Source organism: Rhipicephalus microplus, chromosome 5, assembly GCF_043290135.1.
Source record: "Rhipicephalus microplus isolate Deutch F79 chromosome 5, USDA_Rmic, whole genome shotgun sequence".
Lineage (NCBI taxonomy): Eukaryota > Metazoa > Arthropoda > Arachnida > Ixodida > Ixodidae > Rhipicephalus > Rhipicephalus microplus.
Window position 1 is genome coordinate 35,805,740 of NC_134704.1, and position 25,949 is coordinate 35,831,688.

The following is a 25,949-nucleotide window of genomic DNA, read 5'->3' on the forward strand; positions in this document are numbered from 1 at the left end:
AGAATCATGGGAGGCCTTATTATGCTTCCACGATGCCGAAAAACAACGTCAGTTCATCGGTCTCGCCTTGACCACCACCGAGCCCCGAGGTATTACGGCCGATACTTATGGGGATGAACGGTGGCAGAGACCAAAGCCTCTTCCCCCGTCATTTTAGACGGGTGCAAGTCAATGTTATATATATCTCCGTCGATAATTGCTGTGTCTTTATACTGTGCCAATCTACGTCAAAACAGTCTTGAAGGCGAGTGCATACTTTAGCGTACACCCGTAATCTCAGAATTATCACACACTTAAGTTACTAATTAAAGCATAACAAATTATGTCCAGCAGACAATTATGTCAGGAAAAGCACAGGCGCCGTGGATAGGTGTCTTTAACTGTATAGTGTAGCACTGGAGTAAATAATAGAAGGGGGAGGGGAGTCATGGGGGAAGGGGTCCTATAACCTCCGTTGTGTTTACGCTGGGGGGGGGGGGAAGGCACCCCCTGCAAGTGTCCTCCCTTGAGATTTTGCTATCCGACGTCATATATTTGAATTAGATTACATTTAAGTGTAGGGAATTCTTTTCTTTAATGCCTGGCTATATTGTAGCGAGTACCTGGGTTCATTCACTTGAATTCTGTACGATTATATCAATCACAGATGTCGCTTGACCGGTTTTGGGAAGACTCATTAGGACAATGCATATGCACAAACTGGGAAACCATGAACGTTTTTAATTACAGTTTAAAGCATGTGATTTTAATTGTTATATATCTTTAAAGATGAAACCTACACTTATGTAAAAACAAAATGTCCGCCTTAGCAAGATTTGGGTGTCCCCTTCTAATTTCTGCTGGATTTACGCCACTGTGGATTTACGCCACCCAAATTGGAACGAACTAAAGTGGGCGCTAAATTACGCTTTTACCTGGTGGAATGTGAGCCCACAACAATCTAATTATGCACCCGATGCTTTGCCAATCGAGGTACGTACAACGAATAGCCCTTCCCCGTCATCTTTTTTTTTATTTTTTGTATCTTTCGTCTTTGGGAGTGTTAGCCAGCGCTGCTTAAAAAAAATGTATACGGTGAGTGTTGAAAACTTTTTTTTCTCTGGCAGAAAGCGTCATGTGGCTCGTGATATTAGTACAAGACAAAAATTCATGCTTGTAATGCTTTTCCTAGACTGATCGTTTGTTGGATTTATTTGGTCGTGTCCAACAAAAATGCAAACTCCTTGAAAAAAAATTATTCTTTCCTTAATTAGAGCCTAAAAATTACATATTTCGCTGTCTGGGTGCTAGATACTATTCGCATTGCGTCTACACAGTAGTTTATTCCACAGTGATTCTACTTGGCCCATTTTATCCTGCTTCTCTAAAAACAAACCTTCACGCCTTTCTGCCTGCATTTTTTTTTCATTTCGTTTTGGTACATTGTGAAAGAGTAGTTCAGATCGATTACCATAAAAGCGGCTACTCACATAGAGGTTATGTAACTCAGCTTGCACAGCCTCGTCATTATTCTGCCTCGTTGACAAAACGGGAAAAGGCATATCCTCAAGAGATAAATGAAAAATTGGAGGCAACCCTACTTTATAATTTGTGTCTGGCAATGGCACTTGCACATCGGCGTTTGTGTGTCCTGGTATATTTTTTGGCATACTATCGTGCTGCGCGCTCTGCCGAAGCGTATTCAAGGAGGTTTAAAATTTTTTCAAACCTTTTTGAGCGTATCTGAGGACAACGGAGGTCACACAGAAAGAATAGCGTGGTTGAGGTTTGCTACTCCAGGGGCCGCGACAATCCTATATGCTCAAATGAATATCATATGTTCTTTCAATGAACTAAATCAATCACTTTTCATTAACTATCATTAGAGTTATTTGACCCTTAGCCTAGGTAAACTTATGTTCTGATATTATAGCTTACCAATATAATTTTTAGCTCGATTCAGAACCAATGGTGCTGTACCAGTTTCATTTTTAACCACATTTTCTAGGTATCCAAAAAACTGGAAGTATTCGACTGAAAGTGCTTGGAAGGTAAATAAGACAGGCACTCGATTCTTGAGCTTGCAGCCCTGCCGCGGTGGACTAGTGGCTAAGGTACTCGGCTGCTGACCCGCAGGTCGCGGGATCGAATTCCGACTGCGGCGGCTGCATTTCCGATGGAGGCAGAAATGCTGTGGGCCCGTGTGCTCAGATTTGGGTGCATTTTAAACAACCCCACGTGGTTCACTGTGTTGCACATTTAAATGTGTAACATAGAATACGCTATGTTGCACATTTAATGCACACTCCTTAAAAGAACTGACCAACCGTCTTTCGATGAATGGACATAGAAACGCCTGCGAATTAAATGTGTAACACAGTGTCCTCTGAGGGGATGGGAGGGGGATACCTTTGATAAGCCTTTTAGAGCTAAGGTGTTTTACGTATCACTTTAGATGATCACCGCCATTGAAAACTTTTTCAACATGGGCCCCACGCTTCAAAGGCGAATGTCTTAACCACTGGGCTTCACCACAACACTTTAAAATGGCTATAAGCTTGGGCTAGACAGGAAGACACACGGAGTGCAAGCTATGAACATCTTTATTTTTTCAGCAGACTGGCTGCACCTTATACAGGGTGTCCCACATAACTTTAGTCACAGTTTAAAAATATGCCGGAACACGTAATTACGACGCGACCAAATGCATGTTACTCACCGTTGCCTCGAGTTAGTCAGACTATTTTTGTGTTCTCATATATTGTTTAAATACATATGTTTAATTAACTAACTTTTCAAGAAACGAAGATAGATAAAAAATTTCAATGAGAAAGTTGTAGATTGCTTTGCAAAACGTTCGATTAGACAGTTTTGAACTTTACATCTGTTAGTTATTCGTGTTTTCCTGCTAATTGCAAATGCCCGCGAAATATATAAAAAACATGTGACACAGTGCTCCATAACACTGTTCCCTAACATCCCGCGTACGAACGACTCACTTCCCTCGCACCAGTTCATGACAGCGATGAGCAGTCACAGCGGTTATTGTTTTTGTGGCCGATAGCCAAACGTGTTCATCGTGAAGCCACCACCATCGTTGCGGCCCTACCGAGACAGCACAATGGGACAAATGCTATGGTCGTTCGTACGTGGAACGTAAGGGAGCACTAGAATCGTTGTGCGCAGTGGCGCACGAGCAGGTTTGTCACGTGGTATTTTTTGCATTTCGCGGGCATTTGTAGTTAGCAGAAAAACACTAATACCTAACAGATATAAAGTTCAAAACTGTCTAAGCAGACGTTTGCAAACCGATGTACAACTTTCTCATTGAATTTTTATCTACTTTTGTTTCTTGAAAAGTTAGTTAATTAAACATATCAAATTAAACAATATTTGAGAACACAAAAAAAGTCTGACTAACTCCAGACAACGGTGAGCAACATGCATTTGGTCGCGTCGTGATTACGTGTTCCGGCATATTTTTAGACTCTAGCTAATGTTACGTGTGACACGCTGTATATATATATCTTGATTCAAAACCACATTGAGCATGACAGCTAATAGATATAAGAAAAACCACTCTAAAATACGTGTAATGCGATTAAGATACGTGATTTCTTTGTCAGATAGAAATATAGACGCCCGTTTAACGCATTTCTCTTGAAATCTTGCAAGCCTTGATAATGAAGTGTTAATGAAGTGATAATGAATTTCATAGGCGCTTTTGGAGGTTATGATGCACTTTTGTCAAATTCAAGTGAGCAGCCACAGCTGTTACAATGAAGGGAAGACCATGCCCCGGTCCTGCTTTTTACGTTGTTGGCATGCTCGCGACTGCATTTCCGATGGAGGCGGAAATGCTGTAGGTAGGCCCGTGTGCTCAGATTTGGGTGCACGCTAAAGAACCCAAGGTGGTCGAAATTTTCACAGCTCTTCACTACGGCGTCTCTCACAATCATATAATAGTTTGGGGCATTAAACCCCACATATCAATCAAATCATGACATGCTCGCGAAGCCTGTAGTTAACGCAGTGACCGGTTTGTCCTACGTGAGAATGGTTACATGTTAGACGCACTTCGTAGACACGCGAGAGAGATAGATGAAAAGAAAACTCTGGGAGGTTAACCTGAAAGCAAGGCTTTTTCGAGGCTTTTTTATGCAAACATCGGCGACAGCTCTCTTGACCAGTTTCAACTGGCCAGACGTGAACGGCATAACAGGTTTATTGGCCAGAGGTTCATAGCCTCAGCACACGTGGCTTTTTTTTTCAAAGAAGAGAGTAGAATGTTTTCTTGGCTAGGAAGTCTGCCTGTGATTTCTGAGGGCTTCAAGCACTTTCTAGCCAGAGAAAGATCGTTTTTTGAATTCTGATAAAAATCTCTCTGGGTTACATTCTAAAATAAACAAAGAGTCATCTGCTAATTCAAATATTTTACCACCTTAATGGAGAACATTCGCGAGTGACTCGTTAATCCGAGATAAAAACAAATCGCTTAGGACAGGTTCTATGCACGAACTTAAGCAGAAGCTTTTTTTTTTTCTGTAAAAATCTTCTGTTCTTCCATTTGATGAGGGAATAATATCAATATTTCACGTTTAACATCCCGAAAGTTCTGATGAAGGTGGATCTTAGACAACACTAGAGTATATCTATAAATTGGCTGCTGTAAACACCGGAAGCGTTTCGAAAGGCTACCTTAGCAAAATCGTCCAATAGCACAATGGACAAGAGTCGCAAACTGGGCTTGTTGGTAAGTCATTAGAGGAATTCGACGCGACGCGAATTCGACACAAGAACAAAATGAGGAAGAATACATACGCATCGCTACTAAGAACAACAATGTTTCTTTTTTGAAACCTCCACCCCCTAAATATACCACAACTGCGACAGTGAATAAGGGTCCCGTGATGATAACATAAAAGTGCCGATAATCCAAGCGTCCACGATGACCTCGTGGAAGCATATGAAGGCTCTTGATTATATCTGCGTAAGCAAGCCATCTGTATCATTGTCGTCAAAAGAGTAAAGGTTCCTAGGAAAATCCTGCTAACTTGTGTCCGGTTATTACTTGTTACGTTGCGGTTGCATGGATGATTCCTTCGCGCATGTAAGTCATTATCACCACGTGACCTTTGTTCACTGTCGTGGTTGTGGTATATTTAGGAATTGATTTATATGTGTGGTCTAACGTCCCAAAACTGCCAAATGATTATGAGAGACGCCGTAATAGAGGGCTCCGGAATTTCGACCACCTGGAGTTCTTTAACGTGCACCCAAATCTGAGCACACGGGCTACATATGGGGAAGTTGGAGTCTCGAAAGTAAACATTGTTGCGCCTAGATGCGCTGTGGGTGTTGTTTTATTTTCTGCTTGTATCGAGTTCGTGCTGTAACCATTACACATTGAACATTTGCCTAATAAACTTTCATGAGGTAAACTGTAAAATATGTCACAGATTTCGATTGAAAGACCTTGAAGCTTTTTTTTTTTTTGATGGGTGAGCTTCGGTGAACTGTAGTACAACCTTCGTGGTGTTTCAAGAAAAATACGTAAGCCAGGCGTCTATCTTTCTATCTCACGAAGAAATCGCGTTATCTGAGTACGAGGACCCGTGTTCATCGAGTGGTTTTGTTTATATGTACTTGCTGTCATGCGCAATATTGATCTGCATCTGGGCGCATAAGGTCACGTCAGTCTGCTAATAAAAACGTTGATGGTTTGCACTCCGTGTGTGTCCCTGTGTCCCCGTCTACGTCATTTACGCGCAACAGTTCACGCTGATATACTAATGGAGAAGCAATGCTGGCATGCGCTACAAGGGCACTTGCTAATATGTCTTCTGGTTTTGTCACAATATATAGCTATGGCCGCATAATGAATCGATGCATATAATACGATGAAGGACACGATGTGCACCAACCAAATTGGAGCTTAAAGAAATCGATGCTTCAGCTTCCATAAAGAAGCCTTGTTCTCAGTGTGGACAAATAACTAGCATAGATATCAGCACAGGACGCAAGCAGGGTGCGTAGGACGAGAGAAGGCTCCCATCAGTTGAATTCAGTACCTATACCTTGTATATTGTATCTGCGGGCGTGTGGAAAGTCACGCGGGCATGACTTCCGGTTTCTTTTTTTCCCGGTTATACTCGCATTTGTACATTCAATGGTGTTATCAGTCATGGCAGCATTGCTAGACCAGTGCATTAGACACCACTTTCTTCGTTTCGTCATCATTTTGACGCTGGCATATTCTTTGTTAGTTGCTGGTTTCCCCGTAATAAACACTTTCGCAATCCGCACTACGGATCTTGCTCAAGGGATATTTTAAACATTTGAGTGTTCCTAATGTCCTTTGTCCTTTGTTTGTGATTTTATGTCCTTTGTTTTTTATTTTATTTTAGGTTTTTTTCAGCTGTTCGACTTTTTTATCACTCCTAAAACTAAAAGAAAGCAGATAAGGCTTTCGCAAGGTTGTGGTCGCGTTCTTTTCACTCACTGTTTACACTGGATATAAAATCTAAGTGACATGTGCGGATGGTCGTCGTGCGGTAAGGGTATTGATTTCTTTCGTTGCCTTGCTTTTCCGTTCTACTGTTTGTATCGGTCTGTTCAGGTGACATTTACGACGTCCATATGCTACAGTCTCAGACTTGTTTTGTTACCCAGTACCAACCTGCGTGTTTGCTTTGTGTTGCGCGACACGTTCTATCATTACTGCTTTGCCAGCGTGGGGACGAAACTCAGTTCCTTCTTTCTTTCACTCCTTCTTTTCTTCTTCCTTTCCTTCTTTCTCTCTTTCATTTTTTCTTTCTTTCTCGTTGAGGCGCCCATTTTCTTCCCATGTACTCCAAGTTTGCCGAAGAAAGAAAGCGCGTGCAGTAATATTTTGTTCGTTATTTCGGATTTTCACAACGTGTCAACAGTACACCACATATTTCCGCGCTTTGATCGTAATATAGATGAACGAGTTTTTTTTTTTTTCCTGCTTTTTATGGGCGTCCACCGTTGAGTCTTCGGTCGCCTCGCGACAGCCAAATTGGCTGAAGACAAATGTTTTCCTCTAGAACTTTCGAAGAGAGCAAGAAAGGAAAAAAAAAGACAGTGCTCGAGTCATATTTCAGTAGAGAAGGCAGATAAAAACAAATAAAAAAGCTGTGTTAGACAGAGAGAAAGAGAAGGAGATGAGAGGGAATTCGACAGAGACGGCGTCGCACGTTTTGTGCATAAATAAAGAGAAACGCACTGCGAGACGGAAGTGCTGGCAGGCTTCGCAGAAAGACCCCCAACTCGGTCTTTCTTGAATTACGGGGCGTTCTCAGGAGTTAGAAGTGCACTGGTTTGGCACGTAACTGGAATGTTTTTTGTTTGTTTTTTATGTGTGAAGAAGCGAGCACGGTGAATGTGTATGTGTGACTCCCCTCCCCTCTTTTTTTATTCATCCGAATGGTTAACGAAGGTTTAACCGCTCGTACTTGCGCCGTGCGATTACAACACCATTTCCTACTTCGATCTAGCCACGCAGCCATGCAAACGCATGTAATCAGAGAAGTGCACAGTCCCGCTCAAGCAGCTGTCCACACATACTCTTACTTCGCGATAAATTCATTTTCAGTGTGACTCTACGACTGAGTGATTTAACACTCCGAGGGAGCTGGTTTGTAATTCCGTGCAAAAAAAAAAAAAATCTGTGCCGGGTAAGCTGAGAAGGAGATAATGCTCTTCGTTGGCATACTTCGTGAATCGAATCAGCAACAAGCAGTCACTTCGGCTGTCACAATCGTGTGTTACTTCATCCTATGCAGTCTACCATTCCGGTCGCTTACTTTCTACACCAAACAGTTTTATGCCGGGCTCAACAAATAACTTACCGGCGTTGTTTCTGTCCCGGAAATGACGTCAGTAAAAAAAGCAAGCTAATTTCCTGCCATGCTCGGGATACGTCTTCTTATTCACTTTCTCTTTTCAGTTCCATTCACTTAGTTTCTGAGTTGTAATTGCATTTTCTGATTTAAGTATTTGATTTCTTCTAACTTACCGCTATTAAACAGACAGTTCAAATTTGCAAATCCGTAACATCTCGCACCTACTTCTTCAAAATACATCTTTCGCTCATTATGACGGCCTAATTGCAAAAGAAAGAAACACCGTGACCACAATAAAAATACTTTAAAAGAAAACCAGACGCTTCGGTGCTCAGCCATTTTGAATTTGGCTCAGTAATTTTTGTACATACTAGCATCTATTTATACTATACGTATCTTCTTGCATTCACCTGTTACGACCCTCGTTTCATCAAGCTCTTCCTTGGTTCTCATTCTCCAAAGTTTCTCTTCCCTATCTCAACCGCTGACCAGTTAATGCCTCCGTTCTCTCAGCAACCGAGGATTTCCGAAAGGCAGACGCTTTGCATGGATATTACTAGTTGACTGACTGACTGACTGACTGACTGACTGACTGACTGACTGACTGACTGACTGACTGACTGACTGACTGACTGACTGACTGACTGACTGACTGACTGACTGACTGACTGACTGACTGACTGACTGACTGACTGACTGACTGAGTGAGTGAGTGAGTGAGTGAGTGAATGAGTGAGTGAGTGAGTGAGTGAGTGAGTGAATGAGTGAGTGAGTGAGTGAGTGAGCGACAACTTTTATTCATAGAAAGGGTGGTGAGGGATGATGGAGGCTGAGCCAAGTACTAATCTGCCTCTTGATTGCTATGAGCTAAGTCCGAAAATTTTATTTACTTCACGCGAGGTCTCCCTCCCGGTACTGCATAAGAATTTTGAAAGCGCTCCGCCATACGCAAAGCATCAGAAGCGCACGTGCTGTAGACGGGCCACCATACCGAACATTTTTCTTCCTTCGCTAGCCCGGCCCACCAAGACTTCTTTCTCGACTCCATGTTATGACCGAAAACTTCGGTAACCCTAACTACGTGGGTCCCCGCACGACCCGTCTGGGCATTAGGTCAAATAAACAAGCAGAGAAAAAATGCGTGGCCAGCAGCCACAGTTCTGGAATGGGCCGCTCGATACCTGCAGGACCTCGCTACGTCGTTGTAGAGCTCGAGCGTGCGTAGCCGCAATTGGACGCGCAGTTGCGGCTCAAGCTGACGCGACCTTGGTGAGGTGGAGGCGGAGTTCGGGGCGGGAGGTTGGCCAGTTTTTCGAACAGCGGCTGCAGGGGCAGGCTGTTCGCCTTCCAGCAACGGGCTCTCTCGTCGTCGTCGCCGGGCCTCTGGTGTTGGATCGATCTTTTTGAACGCTCGATGCCCGAGGGGGGGGGGGGGGGGGGGAGTATGCATGGTTTGTGCAGCTGGCTTTTACCCCCAACCCCTCCCTCTCCTCGCCAGCGATCGCGCTGGCGGTAAAGAAGGGCCGCGCGCTCCTGCCTACCGGCGGCTGTATACGAGGGGCCACTTCAAGACAGCCCGCACCGCACCATATACTCTTCCGCTCGTCTCGGCTGCTTTGCCGAGAAGCAGCCTTGCCTAGAGCCGCAGCGGACGGGACTTCGGCTTTACCCTCCTTTCGGCGAGAGGACTTACGGCGCCTGGGTTTTCACTGGGACTATTCTTGATCAGTGCCAACAGTACCGGTCGGGCTGTCCGTTCTGTCAGCCCCTGTCTTCTTACTTTTTTATTTGCACACACACACACACACACACACACACACACACACACACACACACACACACACACACACACACACACACACACACACACACACGTATTCGCAGGGAGTGAGGAGGAAAAAGTGGTGTGTAAACCGAACTCGGTGGCAGGCGGGCACGTTTCCCGCTTGTCTACTGCTGCTTTAGGTGCTGTGTAAGCGTTGCCTTAACATGGACGCATCGTAACCACTCCCCCAACGGTGGTATAAAGAAAGCCCTCGGACGTCCAGAATCATGATACGGCTTACGGTTGCGCGAAAGCAACATCTATATGCAAAAAAAAAATACTATCCTATCGGAATGACTTGGCGACCAGTGCTCGCGTAGGTTACCTTAACGTTTGATATTCATCGCAAAGCGGCCGGTCATCAATACATTCTTTTTTTTCCCGTTACCTTTCCGTCCTTAATTAACACTTTTCTAACGCAGGGTAGTAACCTGAAAATTTTTCTTCTGATTAAACTCCCGGCCTTTTACTTAAAATTTCTCGAAAATGCTGTAGGCCCGTGTGCTCAGATTTGAGTGTACGTTGAAGAAGTCCAGGAGGTTCTTTAAGGTGGTACTCCTCTGCTCCTACTGGCGACTGGTGGTAGGAGCAGAGGAGAACAAAGAGCAGCAGCTTGGGGTGTGCTCACGCGCAAAACGTACTTTTTTTCGGGGCTTTGTCTCTTGGCCACAGTGACGGGAAGATTTCTTACGCATTGCAGGAGTTCGTCATAGGTTCGAAGAGGTTGAAGTGTTGCCATCAATCCTTGCTCGAATTTTCTTACTTTTTCAAACTCATTTTTAATTTATTTCGCTACTTCGTTGCTTCTATTCCATTATATTTTATTATTTCATTATTATTGCATTTTTCCTGTTTCATCTTTCTTTTAAATAAACTGATCTTAACAGTTTATTAAAGGATTCTATTATAAAAACTATACTCTTCCTGGCCAATCCCCCTGCGTGGATGTGTGCTACAGATTCAAGTATCTACACTACACCCTACGCTCGGCGTGCTCGCCAGAACAACGGGATATCGAAGCTGGGATCTTGGCTTCTACAGGTGCTTGTTCACACTAACTCGGGGTTCGTGCTGCCCAGCCATATCTAGCTCACAACCCGGGGTTTAAGCCCATGACCCTAAAATGTACGGCCGAGAGCTGACAGAACAGCTCAGGCCCAGTCTACGCGTTTCGTTCTTCCTGACAGTTCGGGTTGATCATGAATCACTTACAGTTCGTGGATCACCAGGCTGCAAGAGCCATGCACAGCAACTATCATAGCTGACAGTGATATCTTGTGGTGGTTTGTAAAACTACATTGTACTCGAAAACAAAAAAAAAGTCATGTCACTCTTGTTGAATGAAAACCACATATGTACAGCTACTTAACCATTATCTAACTTGTGAACGAGGCATCGATATAATAACCAAAAAACATATATGTCACTGGAACATCGGCTGTGTATGTTTCTGGTTCAAGTCTGCGTATACAAACGCATGGACTTCACCAAGAACTGAAGCTATAAAGTTTTTCTAAATATCAAGGGGGAAAGGGGTATTGATTTGGAAGCCTCTGTGTATGTCGATGTGGTTGCGTAGCATAAGCAACGTTTGTAAGGGCGACACTCACAACCAATATTGCGCCAAACTATTACGTCACATTATAGAAGACATAGAGACGTACTTATGAACATAATAAGCTGATGATATTGAAAGAACATATTGAGTGTTTAAAATTAATAAATTTACGGCTATTACAATCAACAATTAGACGAATTTTTCACGATTACAGCTACGATGCAGATCTTCTGGTTTTGATTAAATTAAGAAATTTACGGCTATTACAATCAACAATTAGACGAATTTTTCACGATTACAGCTACGATGCAGATCTTCTGGTTTTAATTAACAATCTTTTTTTTTTGCAAGATTAAAAAATTGTTCCAAATTAACGGGGTGCTGTTAGAGAAAACAACAAAAAAGGATACACCACCTCTATGTGTTGTGCAGGGAAGTCTCTCACCAGGCGTCAATACCGGTGTTACTGCTGATCTGTATTTCTCAGATAGCCTGGTTAGTAACTACTACAACCTGTAGAGAAATTTTTCCGACAAACAACGTCAACACTTGTTCGGACGCGTGCTCTTTTCAACCATGCAGGTACGGGGACATGGTGCCGGACACAATTACGGGCAAGATCGTCGGTGGCGTGTGCTCCTTAAGTGGAGTGCTCGTCATCGCGCTTCCAGTCCCAGTAATCGTCTCCAACTTCTCCCGCATATACCACCAGAGCCAGAGGGCTGACAAGAGGAAAGCCCAAAAGGTAGCGTCCATCTTCTTCTTCCTTTTTTGCTCGCTGCCAACAAGACTGTTTTTTTCTACGTGCGGTCGCCGAATTCTAGCGACGGATCAACAGTTTTGGCATTCGCGTGCCTTCGCTACGGCTAAAAGAGCATGGACCATCATGGACCATATGCACGCACCTATAGAAGGCCCTTGGCATATTCAATGATCAAATATTTTATACTGCCCAAAAGGAAACCACTGTTTCTAACCTTGCATATATTATCCCACTTTTTAGATGAACATATAGTTACAGCAAGCACGTGGTTCATAGGTTATTTTACGTCCGTAGTGAAAAGGCCTTACGTGGAGAGAAATGTTTGAACTACCACGTTCATTTTATTTCTTATAACACCATTAAGATCGCTATCATATGTTTATAATACTTGTCACTGCCTGCCCGATCTCAGTCCGCAACAGGATGAAGTTAACAATAAGATGTATATTTAAAAAAAACGCACTTCTTGCAGATCTGCTGTCCCACTCGGTTTGTTGTATCAGTCGGTGCCTCACTCAATCATCAGTACAAGCACCAACAACCACTGAGGGGCTGTCTCTGTTGTCTAATATTCTTAAAGCATCGAGCCTGTTTGTTTGTTTTTTGTTCTTATAGCAATAAAATCATCTTTTTGCTAAATAAAAGTGTCAAACGTGAAATATATTCCATATATTCGAATGTATTCGTTGCACCTATTGTGTTCATGGCTACCCAGCCGTGAGCCATTCACTATAGACAATAGACTTCATAATTGATAATAGACATTGACAATAGGCTCTTATTCGTGTGAAGTAGTATGTTCAAGCTCGGTGCTATTGATTAAAGTGTATTTTTTCTCAACTGCGCCCTTTACGATTCCAGAAAGCATTTATGAATTTCTAAGTCTGACCACTTAATCTTCAAAAAAAAAAAGAGGTCCGCAGCTTGAGGGGCCCTGCCACACTTTTTCATCATGGCTGGAAGACGCTGCCCGTGGGCAGTCAAGGCTCCTGGAATCACGTTAGCCAAACATTGTTGCGCAGTGCGCGGCCTGAAACTCACGCTTATTTCTCTGTCAGATAGAAATTGTTCCCATACATTCCGTAAAGTATGTGATAGTCCTAAATTACCAGGCAATTTATTCCGAAATTCACGGCCGTATGCCGGCTCGAGCATCGCTACTTGCATAGTTACTGAGGCCACCACAAGAGGACGCCACGTACCCGCGAGCGCTGGCAATCACACTACATGTAAGCCACGCATTTGAAGAAAAAAAAGGAAAGAAAATATGCTGAAGGTCATGACAAACGTGATCGTAGTTTCTTCTCTCTACGTCATCCCTGTCTGCTTAGCTTCCAGCGCACTCGTCAAAATGAGGGAAGAAAGAACGCAACTGCACTCTGTAGCAAATCTCTGTGAGTCCACTCTTACTTGATGAACTCGTAAAAATTTTTTACGGTGGTCGATTCGTCAGGCCATTTGATGGTTGTTTGGGCCCCGCCGCGGTGGTCTAGTGGCTAAGGTACTCGGCTGCTGACCCGCAGGTCGCGTGTTCGTATCCCGGCTGCGGCGGCTGCATTTCCGATGAAGGTGGAAATGTTGTAGGCCCGTGTGCTCAGATTTGGGTGCACGTTAAAGAACCCCAGGTGGTCTAAATTTCCGGAGCCCTCCACTACGGCGTCTCTCATAATCATATCGTGGTTTTGCGACGTTAAACCCCGCATATCAATCAATCAATGGTTGCTTGGAAAAGTGTTGCAGCGCCCCTTTAAACGCAGTGTATGAAGTCCTTCCTTGGCCTGTTCGCATGTTCTTAATATACTTTGGCTAGTATGTACCAATCCATCTTTTCTTTGCACCACGGCGCATGCCCCGTTCCCCTGGCGGGAAGGTCGCGAGACACTGAATTAAGGTCTCCGGATGACTTTAGATCTCGGAGGGTTTCGTTCTCGCGATGCCTCTTGGTCTGGATCCCACCCGCAAATCTCCGCTTCCGTTCCAAATGGGACGAGAGCGGCACGGGACAATGAACGCGGCTGATTGGGCCACGCCGCACCAACATCGTGAGGTCTTGTGCGAGGTTATTGACCTTGCGGCGTGTTTTGTACGCATTTCAGAAAGCACGGATGGCGCGAATCCGCATCGCCAAGGCGACTAGTGGTGCGGCGTTCGTGAGCAAGAAGAAAGCGGTCGAAGCGCGACTGGCGGCCCAGGAGAGCGGCCAGGATCTGGACGACAGTCCCGAGGACATCTTCGAGCTGCAACACCACCACCTTCTCAGGTGTCTAGAAAAGACCACGGTACGTGTACTTTGACCCATTTCCCGGTGCTTTAGATGTGAACATTAGACAGAATTGTGTTTGGTTGGGAAAGAACTTGTGGTTGAAGCAGTGCCACATACCAAAGTGGTGAATAAAAGTAAATACATATTTTTTACTTTAAAAAACGGGCCCTTCTTCAGGGGATACTGGGGGGGACTATAAAACATTACCTAAATAGCATCATTTTTCTCGGCCCGTAGGGTCGCGCTTGTTCTGTATGGTATGCCGAAGTCCATTGAAGTATGCACTGGGCAGCAATCTTATAGACTTGTGGACGTTATCGGCTGTCGCCTGGATTTGCCACATTTCCTCAAAAGGCTGCTTCTGGTAAATTGCCTCTCAGACACGACTCGGCGGCTTAAAAGAACACCGTAATAACCACTATGGTCCCTGGCATATCCCTTTGCGACGTTGCGTCCTTACTTGGAGGTGACCTTCTGTTGCCATTTACGTGCACTTTTGCAAGGAAGAGACCAAGAGCACTGAGCTAATGATAAATCAAGCATTCTTGGTTCCTTAAGTTGCGTTACATGACTTCCGGTCGAAATATTTTGCTACACGCAGTCTCTTCGAGGAATGTAGTACCATGTTTAGCATGACTTTGGCCATGGGTGTTTCTGCAGTAAAATCACAACATTTCCTTAACTTTTTTGTATGAGTTCTCACTGCCAGCAGATAGCCATCGCATGCAGTTGGGGGTTTGGGTGGATTGTTAGATTTGGTTTTCCAGAGATATGGCATGTCTCACTGTACAATAATTAGATACGCATGTAGGTCGTAATCCAAGTTAAGTGCTGTAAGATACAATATAAATTATTTCAACACTACCCCTTGCTTTCAATTTGGTCTCCAGATCCCTGGCATAAAACTATACAAATATGACTACTACTTTATAGACAGTTGATCATAATTCATGTCGCTAAGAAACGTCCTAGCAGAAACTCATAGATATTTCTGCCTATCTACGTTAACCTTCACCTTATATAGGTACATATAATGCTCACGTTCAGGACAAAAGGTCCTAGGAGAGTAAACATAGTAAACTACAGGAAAAAAAACTTTATTCGCCATTTAAGAGCAAAATCGCAGTCATGCAAGTAGTATTCAGGTTTGTTTCCCAAACGAACGGTTATCTGGGAAAGGATACAGAGATAAAACGCAATGTAAAATTGATTGATAAGCGTTTCGACAACTCTAGCTTTCTGTGGAAGCAAGCAGTCTGCTGTTTTTTTATTTTGTTTTGTTTTGCAATGCCTCCAAGATAGTTACGGTATATGTAAATCTTGACTTCATGGCGGCAGCGCTAAACTAACCAATCTATTCAGCTGTAACATATTTTGTAGTGTCTTTTTTTTTTACTTCTGCGGAAGGATGGATGGGTGCAAAAATTTTTTGATGTCCTGTAAGACGCACGTTAGCGCGCAGCGGGCGACTCTGTCATCGGGAATGGTAAGGCCAAGCCTATCGGCCACTCCGTCACCCTACTGCACGGCCCAAAGTTCATTGCAATAAATTTTGAAGCCGTGACCACTACTCGTCAGTGCTTCATTCATATGTTAGTTTTTAAAGAGAGCGGAAGGTTAATGCACCGTCACCGAAATACACAAACTTCGGCACAAAGCAGTGGATTTTTTTTCTTGCGTTGAGTGGCCAAGCTTAGAATATTGCAGACGCCTTGTCGCGCCTACCTTGTAAGCGTGTTTTGAAAACACCATTGTCCACTCAGGCCTACGGTTACTGTCATTTTAATATCCAGGTCACTACCTCGTACTAACAAAACCAAATTTTATGGCTGTAATAGCGGAGCAGCGCGGACACACATTAAGTAAATTGAGAGCCTGGCTTACCCGCGCACGCGCCTAACCACGTGCTTGTGCCCGCTCGCCAATCTTAGCAGTCAAAACGGTCGCTCCTGACCAAGCGGCGCTTCCTGGTTTGCAGATCGTGGCACGTCAGTGCAGATTGTACAAACTAGTTTGTCCTTGCTTTCCTTGCTTTGGGTCTAATAGTTACATCTTGCACGCAGCGTCGTATTGTTCTGTCCCTATGTGCTATTATATAGAACACCGGTTAGTGTTCTAGGCAGAATTACGCTTCTATTCAAAGTTCACCCGCGAATGAAAGAAAAACAAGGAATGAAACAATTCCATTTATAGGCTCCAACACCCACGCTTTTTTTTGTCTACATCTAAGCAATCTTCTCATAGTTAACATTCATTGTATAAATATGTGTTTTAATCCTATTCACTATTCATAAGGCAATTCATTTACTAATTGTTGATCACGCTAGTTTGGTTATTCTCTTCACCCCACTTTTGCGGAGATACATATCAGTTGGTCTTCGTCATAATGATGAATCGAATGCCAAAGTCTATTAATAGGTATGTTTTTATAGCTATGTGTATATGCATGGCCAAAAGTTTTCATTAGAGGTGACGTAATTTCACCGAGGTGCCCTCCTCTCGGGTTGTTTTTGATCTAGGCGTTTAGGGGTTCAAAGATGGAAAGTCAACAGCTCCTCGAATGCAACATCGGGAAGTCTGTGATGGCCTTTCTTGTCAAAAACTCGCATGGTCATAGCCTTGCAATTTAAGTAATGACGGTACATGTCCGACTGAGTAGAGGTACATAGGACAGACTTAAATTCGAATCCGTTAACTAACTTCGCACTTATCCAAAGTTCTCCTTGAGCTCCTGTACCCTCGCGAGTTATAAGGTCACAGAAATGGCCACAGGAACACGGACAACTACAGAATAGATTTGTTAATACCGATCTACTCTTTTTATCAAATGATGCATAGGCATGAAACAGGTTTAGAATACGCGAGATATAGGTAAGATTTGTTTGTGAATACGAGTCTTAGTGCGTGAGGGGAAGGCAGAGAGAGGGAAAGGTTAAGTCAACGGAAACGAGGTTAGAAAGTTAGGTGGTTAGATAAGATTAAGCAGTTTGCGGAGATGATGTAGCTGCAGCAAGCATAGCACCTGGTTGATTTGACGAACATAGGAGAGGCCTTTACGTTGCATTGAGTGTAGTCAGGATGATTATGTTGACGATGGTGCTCCCGTTAAAGTGAAGGGGGATAACCCCCCCCCCCCTTTTTTTTTTTTGTTCGCACGTCTAAGTCTGCTCTATCAAGTAAAGTGTGCTGCTGACAAGTTTCGACTTCTTTTGTGTAAGTGTCTGCGTCCTGTTGTCGCAGAAAAGGATGGAAGCTTGACGAGGTGAAAAGTTCGTTAACACGAGGTTTCACTGAAGCCAACGCAAGCGAACACTTGCAACCATAAAGAAAAGTCCGCTAATCAAAAAGTCGGCTCCAGCGACACCCCGCGTTCACCAATTTTTCATCTATTGTCGCAGAGCCACTCTAAATACTGGCAGTTATCTGTGTAAAGTGCCATAACGCTGACGCTGCAATGCCTTGCGCCGAAACGCCGACAGGACCGGGAGTTCGTGGAGCTCGAGGTGCCCTACAACGGGCAACCTAACCGTCCATCTTCGACACCGCCGCTGTCGCCAGTACCGTCCGTGGGCTCGGAGGACAAGTCGCTGCTCCAGTCCTGCTGCGGCCGGAGGTGCTCCAAGAAGAAGTACCAGGTCAGAGCCCACTCAGTGCCCCAGTCCTCCTGCGCACCGCTCGTCGCACCTCTGCAGACTCGCCCCATCCCCGACGACGGCTCCCAACACGATCTCCCTGCAACGCAGAAACGCATATTTTTCCTGGGCGAATCGTAGGCCCGGGCCGAACACACTCCCCTCTTTTGCTACGTTACAACACACTCTTACATTCCATGCCTGCTCTATACTTTGCCTGTGCACGTTCTTCTCTATACCTAACCCCCCGAACTTATGTAGAACTGAGCCCCGCCGAGTACGCCACACACCCGCATGCTTTTTTCCCGGTTATGTCGGTCCTCCAGCTCCGTTCATTGTGCGAGGTGTGCCGGATACGAGCAACACCTCCCCTACTGGCCGACAAATGCACCGAAGCCAACCAACTCCCGCGCGTTTTCAGAGTGCGGTTCACGCAACATGTACTGCCATCCCAGCTACTTACTTGTACCGTACACTACTCACTTTTCAGTACCACGTCGACGTCACCTCAGACTGAGGGCGAAGGATATCGCACCATCTCATCCACTGTGCGTCCTCTCGTCAATGGACTACACCAAACAAGCCACGGGCGGCGCTCTGTACGTCAGCAGCCGGTTACGTTCTTTGCTGCCTACGAAGACTATGTAGGGATTGCTGAACGTTTGGGGGAACATTATCGCTGGGTCATTGCGGCCGCGTCTCACGCCGAGTCGACAAATCCGTCACCGAAGACACGCGGCGATGTTTTAGACTCGCTAGCATCTCCGTTCGTTGTGCAGCTAGATCCCGAGATCCGAGGCGTGTGTCGAGATCTCGATTGACTTGACCGGAGCTTCCCCATTAATGCGACAAGAGATTAATATGCGTACTTGAAGCACCAAAGCCAGAGAGATTGCTTTCACATTTTACGTGGGGAGGATAGCAACTTCGCATTCTGAGAGCTGTCCGTGGAACCTTCTTTTAACTTAAGAAGAAGCTAACACTTTCTTTTGTTTCATACATACGGGTGATATGCACTTACTAAGAAATTTTATGTGCAAAATGATAAACAAACGTGGCCTTTCACTGTGTGCTTTTGCCGCTACTTTTCGTCGCTTGCACCAGTCAGACAACCCTCCACGTGCTACACGAATTTTTGTTTGTGCTCCCCAATCGTATATAAGCCTTTTGTCTCCGGCTCGGCACATAAAAGACTGATTTTGCGCCTCACATTGCAAAGAACACGTGTGCTTAAGCAGCTTCAGTAGCCGATTCAAAATGTTGGAGATTATGGTTGGGTATTGCTTTGAGTGGAAGAGAAAGTGTGAGTGATAGTGAATCGTCCAAATATTTCTAGTCATGGGCGTTTGTAGATAACTATTATTATTTTTTACAGATCACGTCTGCCTACTCTCTCCGTCCGTACGATCATGTCGCATCAAAGTTCCACGTCAGGCGCAACAAAGCGCCGCCTTTGCAGTCAATATATTGAGCCGAGCCCAGACGCATCCAAAGAAGACTGTCCTCGCAGACATTGCGGGCTAACTAATCAGTTTTATACGACGTGTCCATTCCATTCTCCGCTGTCATCGACCGATTCTCTCAATGAGCGCTGTAATCGCTGGATGTAGCCCATTACTGCAAGTAGCTCGGAAACTGTCAAATTCTCTAGTCTGTTTTATGATACCAGCCAATTCTCTACAGCACCATTGTTAGGTTCAGTGTGTGAAGGGCTATCACGCTGTTTTAGGTGACTTTAAAGTACTATTAGGATGGCTCGTCAGCTACCAGAGTTTCTTGAACAAGCGCAGGCAAGAGACAAGGTCAGAATAGGTTTTGTGTCATCATAGGATGTTCGTCCTGATACCGACGTTCTTGAGTACGTTGACTTTAAATATGAACACTTAAACTGTCAATGCGGAGGTGATGCGATCCATTCATCTCTACCTCTATTTAAAAAAAAGATACAGAAAAGCATTGTTTTAAAGGGCATGATTTTGTACATTCGAGTCAAAACTTCTTCGGGCAAGTCCAAACAGTTTTGAGGCAATATTCGGAACACTATTCCTGCCACTTGTTAGAAAACCACGTATGGTTATCTATATATCTACACAGTGCTGCTATTCTTGGACGCTTTTTTAACAAAATACCTTAAAAATGTATCACAAAAGAAGATGCGCATTTAGCGATGTATCTGGTAGTGAATAACACTAGAGTCTTTCAACTTTTGAGGCGGTGTTTCAGAGTTCGCCGGTAATGAATATTAGAACATAGTAGCGCGACGGACAATGGCAAAGCAAGACGCGCAAAATGATTTTGTTACGTTATTTCCTCTCTTTCTTGACGCATTCTTGCATATATGCCTGTTTCTTGCTTCACCACTTCACTAATTCCGCTATAACAGTATTGTTACCCACATGATGCCGACAGTAAGACTGGAACAGAGAGGCTGCCTGCAATTTCGTTAGTGCCTCCTTTTGCACCTAGAAGGCTCTGCGAAAGTGCATACAGGCACTAAAACAAATGCAGTTTTTAATCCGAAGCTAAGGGGGCATTTTCGGAATTCTTCGCTGTCCGAACGTTGATCAGAATAGACTGATATGTGGGGTTTAACGTCCCAAAACCACCATATGATTATGAGACACGCCGTAATGGAGAACTCCGGAACTTTCGGCTACCTGAGGTTCTTTAACATGCACCAAAATCTGAGCACACGGGCCTATAGCATTTTCGCCTCCATCTAAAATGCACCCGCCATTGATCAGAATAGAGAATCGCTTCGTTTAAAGCTTTGTCGAATAGAATGATAATGACACACAGATTTCGTTCGACGACACAAATAGGTTATTGAGCCGAATGTGCTATCTGTACACAGTTGCTGTCTGCAAATAAGTTGTCCATTGGCAGAGCGACCGTCCCGGAAACGCGTTGGTACCGGGTCCGATAGCCTGGCCAGGATAAATTTTTCTTCAAGTACAAGTTTTCTTTTTGGGGGGAAATCGGTGTGAATTTCCTCGTGGCTTCGTCCTTCAAAGCGATGGTTGTCAATTTTGCCTTTCGTCAGTTGCTATACCTATCCGATGTGGCCTGCCCTCACCCCACAGTACAATCGAGAGATGAGTTGTCAACTTCGGCACTTGGGTTGTGATTAGCTTACGCAGCGCGGTATTTCGCTTAGTATACACGTTCACTGGTACGCTTCGCTGCCGTGGCATAGCGACGGATGATATTTTTCTTCTTCGTTTCCGTGTCTTCTTTGAAGCCGCACACATTTTCTAAGCTGGGCAGAGAACGCACTCCAGAGTTAAGCTACAGGTATTCGTTGCAACAAGCTACGTGAATGTTTGCTTGGGCGTACACATATGCCGTACAATACCTTGTAACTCCAGTATTTAAGGGGTATAAAGCACTAAGCAAACGTTAAGTCATATTCAAGGTGCTCCAGTGGCGGCTCCTCTAATGCATATATGGGCTTAGGCTGTACGCAGGTTGTCACTGCCTTATTTTGTATGAATAGGTGCACCATCGCGAATAGATGCTAAAAGCTTCCAAGTTCGCGTGCTGTTATCGTATATAACTCAAGCGTTTTTCCCCTCACAAAACAATATGTAAAGAGTGCAGTCGATAGTGCCGAAATCTAAAAAAAAATCTGCATTTTGGAGCGAATTTCCAATGATGTGATGAGCGCCTTCGAGAACTGTGGATTTCGTCTGCCAGGGCACATCTGGCATGTTTAGGAGCACCATATGCGCAAGGACAGGCTGAGGCAACTGCCAATGTTCTGTGCAAACATAGAGATTGGTACTTGCTCGTTTGTAAGCACTTACTGAAGATTGGGCACGTTGGTGCATTACAAGGTCATATTTTTTTTTACCACAGCTCAGTTTGACCATCAAGAAAATAGGCAACATTGAAGAAGGGAAACTCGGATAACAGGATTTGCGCTCATCCTGTTGTTGTGTCTCTTTCCCGTCTTCATCGTTGCCTCTTTTCTTCATGCTCACACATAGCATAGCTGTGATATAAAAATATGACGTTGTAAACGGTGACAATCGTCTCATTTATAAACACAGATAACTCGTTAATGAAATCTTGCTACTAAATTTTACGTTTTGCAAACGCAAGTGAAGTTATAATCTTGAATGGAGTGAATTAGAATTAGAAGCGTTGGTGACTGCGCGGTTGGTGCTAACTAGTTCGTGTAAGTACGGAACACAGAGTATGTCACGTCTTTTAAAAGTCCGACATACACCTCATGTTTCATCTTTTTCTCTTTTTTTTATATGTCCATACACAAAGTAACAATGCTCGTTTACCTATTCCACTCCTGATTCCGTGAACAAACGCCAACCCGACGAACATTTATTGCGATCACTTGCACATAAAAGGCGGATTCGCACCCTAAACGTCTTGGCGTGCTGTGTCATCGTCTTTGAGTCACTGACACTGGCCGATCTCCTCGGCAGATGCAGGTGCGCCGTATCCGCCTGTTTCCCGTCGGACGCCACTGGAGAACGCGCTGGGTCGTCCAGCTTTGCGTGAGTAAAAAGCGCGGCCACCGCACGCGACTCTTCACACTCACCGTCACCGCCTCGAAAACACCACTGTTCGGTCGCATGCTGTCTTCGGGTATTCCTTCTCCACTTGACTGCTCTCGAAAACGCAGGAGCCACGATTAACGCACCCTGAGCTAATCGCTTCTAATTGCAAGCATCACATCCTGTTAAACATCGCCCAGTCATTTTAAAGGGGCCCTGAAGCACTTTCTTGAGTAACCATGAACTTGATTACCTGAAAAAGCGTATTGCCCCAAAAAAATCAACGCCGCAAAAATTTTAAGAACCTGTTCAGTACGAGCAGAGTTACAAAGATTTGTCGCACGCTGCAATTGCATCCTCTCTTCTCTCGTCTCGACGAAAGCGCTGGAAGCTAAGCAGGGAAGAATGGGAGGGGCAAACAAAGAACGTCACTCGCGCCTCCTGACTTTGAGCACTTTTTCTTTTTTTTTCTTCGATTGCGCGGGTGTTTTTGTGTGATCGCGCGCGGACGCGTAGACAAAGTGCGGCCTCCCACGGCGATCTCTGTAACGACCGAACGCGCCATGTTCAAATCAGGCAATGGCTAAAAGATGAGCTTACTACGGGTGATTTTCGGGCTTATTCAGGGACTTGCCGAGAGAAGAGAAAGCAATTTTTAGCTGACTTTGATCATTTATTGTGAATTCCAGCCCGCGTGGTAGCGCTATAATGTTTGGCTCGCGTATTGTCGGGAGCCTCTACTTCCAATTGGCAGCGTTGTCTGATCATGCTCAAAAAGTGTTGCAGAGCCCCTTAAAACTAACATACGTGAGGATTGAGGTCCTACCAGCGAAGCACTAGAAAAAAGCTTCCACTCAGTACCATTTTTATAAGCAGTACGTTGCTTTGCGACGTTCAGTAAGCCTCAGTTATCCTTCGTCTTCTATACTGACCGATGAAACTTGTTTCCAAGTGTCGATGATTGACCAATATTGGCAGTTAAACTGACGAACTTCGCTATGTAAAATAAATTTGCTTAATTTTGTTTATCGCCACTTGCTAAGGTCCACCAACTTGAAGAATGTTGTTGTTATCCCACAAATCACTCTTAAACTGCAGTACTGAGATACATATTGTGCCTTTGCACTTTGTAATGACAACACTTGTCGTGACTTTCTTCATTTGTCTACATAGAGTAAAATGACACGGTCACAAAATTCATCTTATTTGGCACTTGAATGTGATTAAGTATACAGTCACGTCACTTATTAAGAATTTCGTAGAGATAACGCGCTGTAACGCTCGCAAAAAAGCAGCGACGTCAGCCGTAGTTTATCATAAATGTCATTTTGCTGATTAGTTTGTTGCAGTTTAACTGCAGTGGTCGGGAGAAGGTAGTACAAAAGGCAGCAGGGCAGATCCGGGCACCGCCAACTGGGTCATGCCAAACGAGCTCACAAGCTAAATGATATCACCATTGCGCAGCTAACCTCACACCACGCATTATAATTACATCACTGGAGCACAGTCACACAGACGGCACATGCCGTATGACTACACCAGCTGACACTCACTCAAGGCGCATGACGTCACGAACACCCCCACTACGCTTGTCAGGTGCACATATGAATGACCGAACACACGGGCATGCAAAGATCCACGTCCACCGCACAAGCACCGCAGCGCGCCGACCATGTATAAACATAAAGTGGTTCTCAAGATCCTGTTAAAATGTTGGGGTTTCAGTTGTACGTCCCATAACAAGTGAACAATGTGAAAGACAAGAAAGAGTACACGCAACATGCCTTTTACCCTCTTCTTTCTGTTTTGACGTTGTTACGCATAATCAGAACTGAACCTTATTCCATGCAGTATGTGAGAGCCTTTTCTGGCTCGTATTGTAACCATACGTTCGTCAGTTCTGTCACAATTTGTACCGGGCTCACGTCAAAGTAACGCATTAATTCTTAATTTCAGTTTCATTTACTTTACTATCACTCCGCAAAAACGGCACGCGGTTTTGTGTGTTTGGACGAGTAAGACGTTCTCATTTCATTTTGCAGTTCAAAAGCGTGTACCATCACTTGCAGAACGCGCGCGAGATTGATCTCGTGAAAAACCGTCGACACTTTGTTTACAAATCTTGTCAGTGGTGATTGAGTCGAAGTCTGTACTCGAATGTGAACCGTCTGCCCCATATTACTGAGCACATTTCGGTAACGCTGCCGATGGCTTGACACGTCTTCGTAGAAAATGTTAACGTTTCAATCTCCTGCTAAAAGCCCGGCCATGGCTATTACTAGGCGCAACGTATACTGATGCGTACCTTTAAAAAACTGTATAACTTTATTTTAGGATTGTTAAATAAGGAGTTCGCTGACGCTTACGATCTAATTCTATGTAGCTACACATGTGTGCCTGCGAACATTCCGTGCAAATAAACTCTTGCCTTAAATGAGCACCGTTGAAATCTCTTAGCTACTGTTTGACGAGAGAGCGTGATAAGGTCCTAGCTAGTCAACAGACAGCTGTCACGTTTGCAACAATTATCGGATATGTAGATGACACCTTTTTGTATCAGCGAATACTCAACCGCTTCCAGTAAAGTGACAACAGCCTGCCTGACACGCGTGTAAGTACAGCATTGCTCTGAAAAAAAGAAAAAGCGATAACCTTCAGCGCTTCTTTGTAAAAGACAATCATAATGTTATTGGTAATTATGTTATTACAATTCTAACTTTCGTTCTTTTGTTCTTTCACAAACCGCCAATATAACATAACTATTGTGAGACGGTTACCCTAGCACTTCCATATTTCTAATAAAATTATTCTCATTTGAATTAGTAAACATACGCTGTTAGCGCAACCAACCATAAAAACACGTGAACGTTTTTGTTTGTGCCTGTAAAGCGTGCACTGCCGCAAGTTTTCTCTTTTTGCGGCAAAACAAACAGTACACCACAAACGACGTTTGATGGTTTTTTGTTATTTCACAGACCATCGTCCCCTATTACACGTCACTTTCGTAGGTAATACTTCGAATATATTCTTTCCCACAGGGCACTGACCAGCAATAACTGCGATTTGTGCACTACTATGTAACTTCGTTGGTCAGGCGGAGTAATTGCCTTTAGAACAGAACGGCTATAAGAATACAGCGTCGTCGAATGTAATTTCGGTAAACTGTACATCGGAATTCACATGTAAACCTTGTTTAGATTTGCATAAATCAATTCAGTATAAATTTAAAAGCAACTTACTAGCAATTTAGCCCTCCATGCTCGACCGAACCCGTCCATTATTCCATCTATTAAGACTTCTTGTATAGTTTGCACCACGGCACAACTTTTCGGCATGTGGTTAAAGAAGCTTTTATCAAGCAGAAACATCAACTCAGGTGTAAGTTGTGCCTACATCGATAGCTTTTTACTAATCTAACCATGAATTATAAGTGACGTGGTCAGTACTCGTTATTTTAGCCTCGCTTGTCTACAGCGAAGAAAACAGCGAGTGCCTGACTTGTCAACTATGTCGAACGAGTCTAAATTGTTTAAAGCAACAAACC

General features: G+C 44.2%; 1 protein-coding gene across 1 annotated transcript in view; it reads left to right on the forward strand.

Annotated features, from left to right (window-relative positions):
• Window positions 1-25,949, forward strand: part of Shal (Potassium voltage-gated channel protein Shal) — a 232,180-nt gene that overhangs the window by 181,397 nt on the left and 24,834 nt on the right. Inside the window, exons 2-4 of the mRNA XM_075895199.1 lie at window positions 11,813-11,975; window positions 14,090-14,272; window positions 17,736-17,891. Coding sequence (XP_075751314.1) covers window positions 11,813-11,975; window positions 14,090-14,272; window positions 17,736-17,891 — 502 coding nt within the window. The remainder of the gene's footprint in view (window positions 1-11,812; window positions 11,976-14,089; window positions 14,273-17,735; window positions 17,892-25,949) is intronic.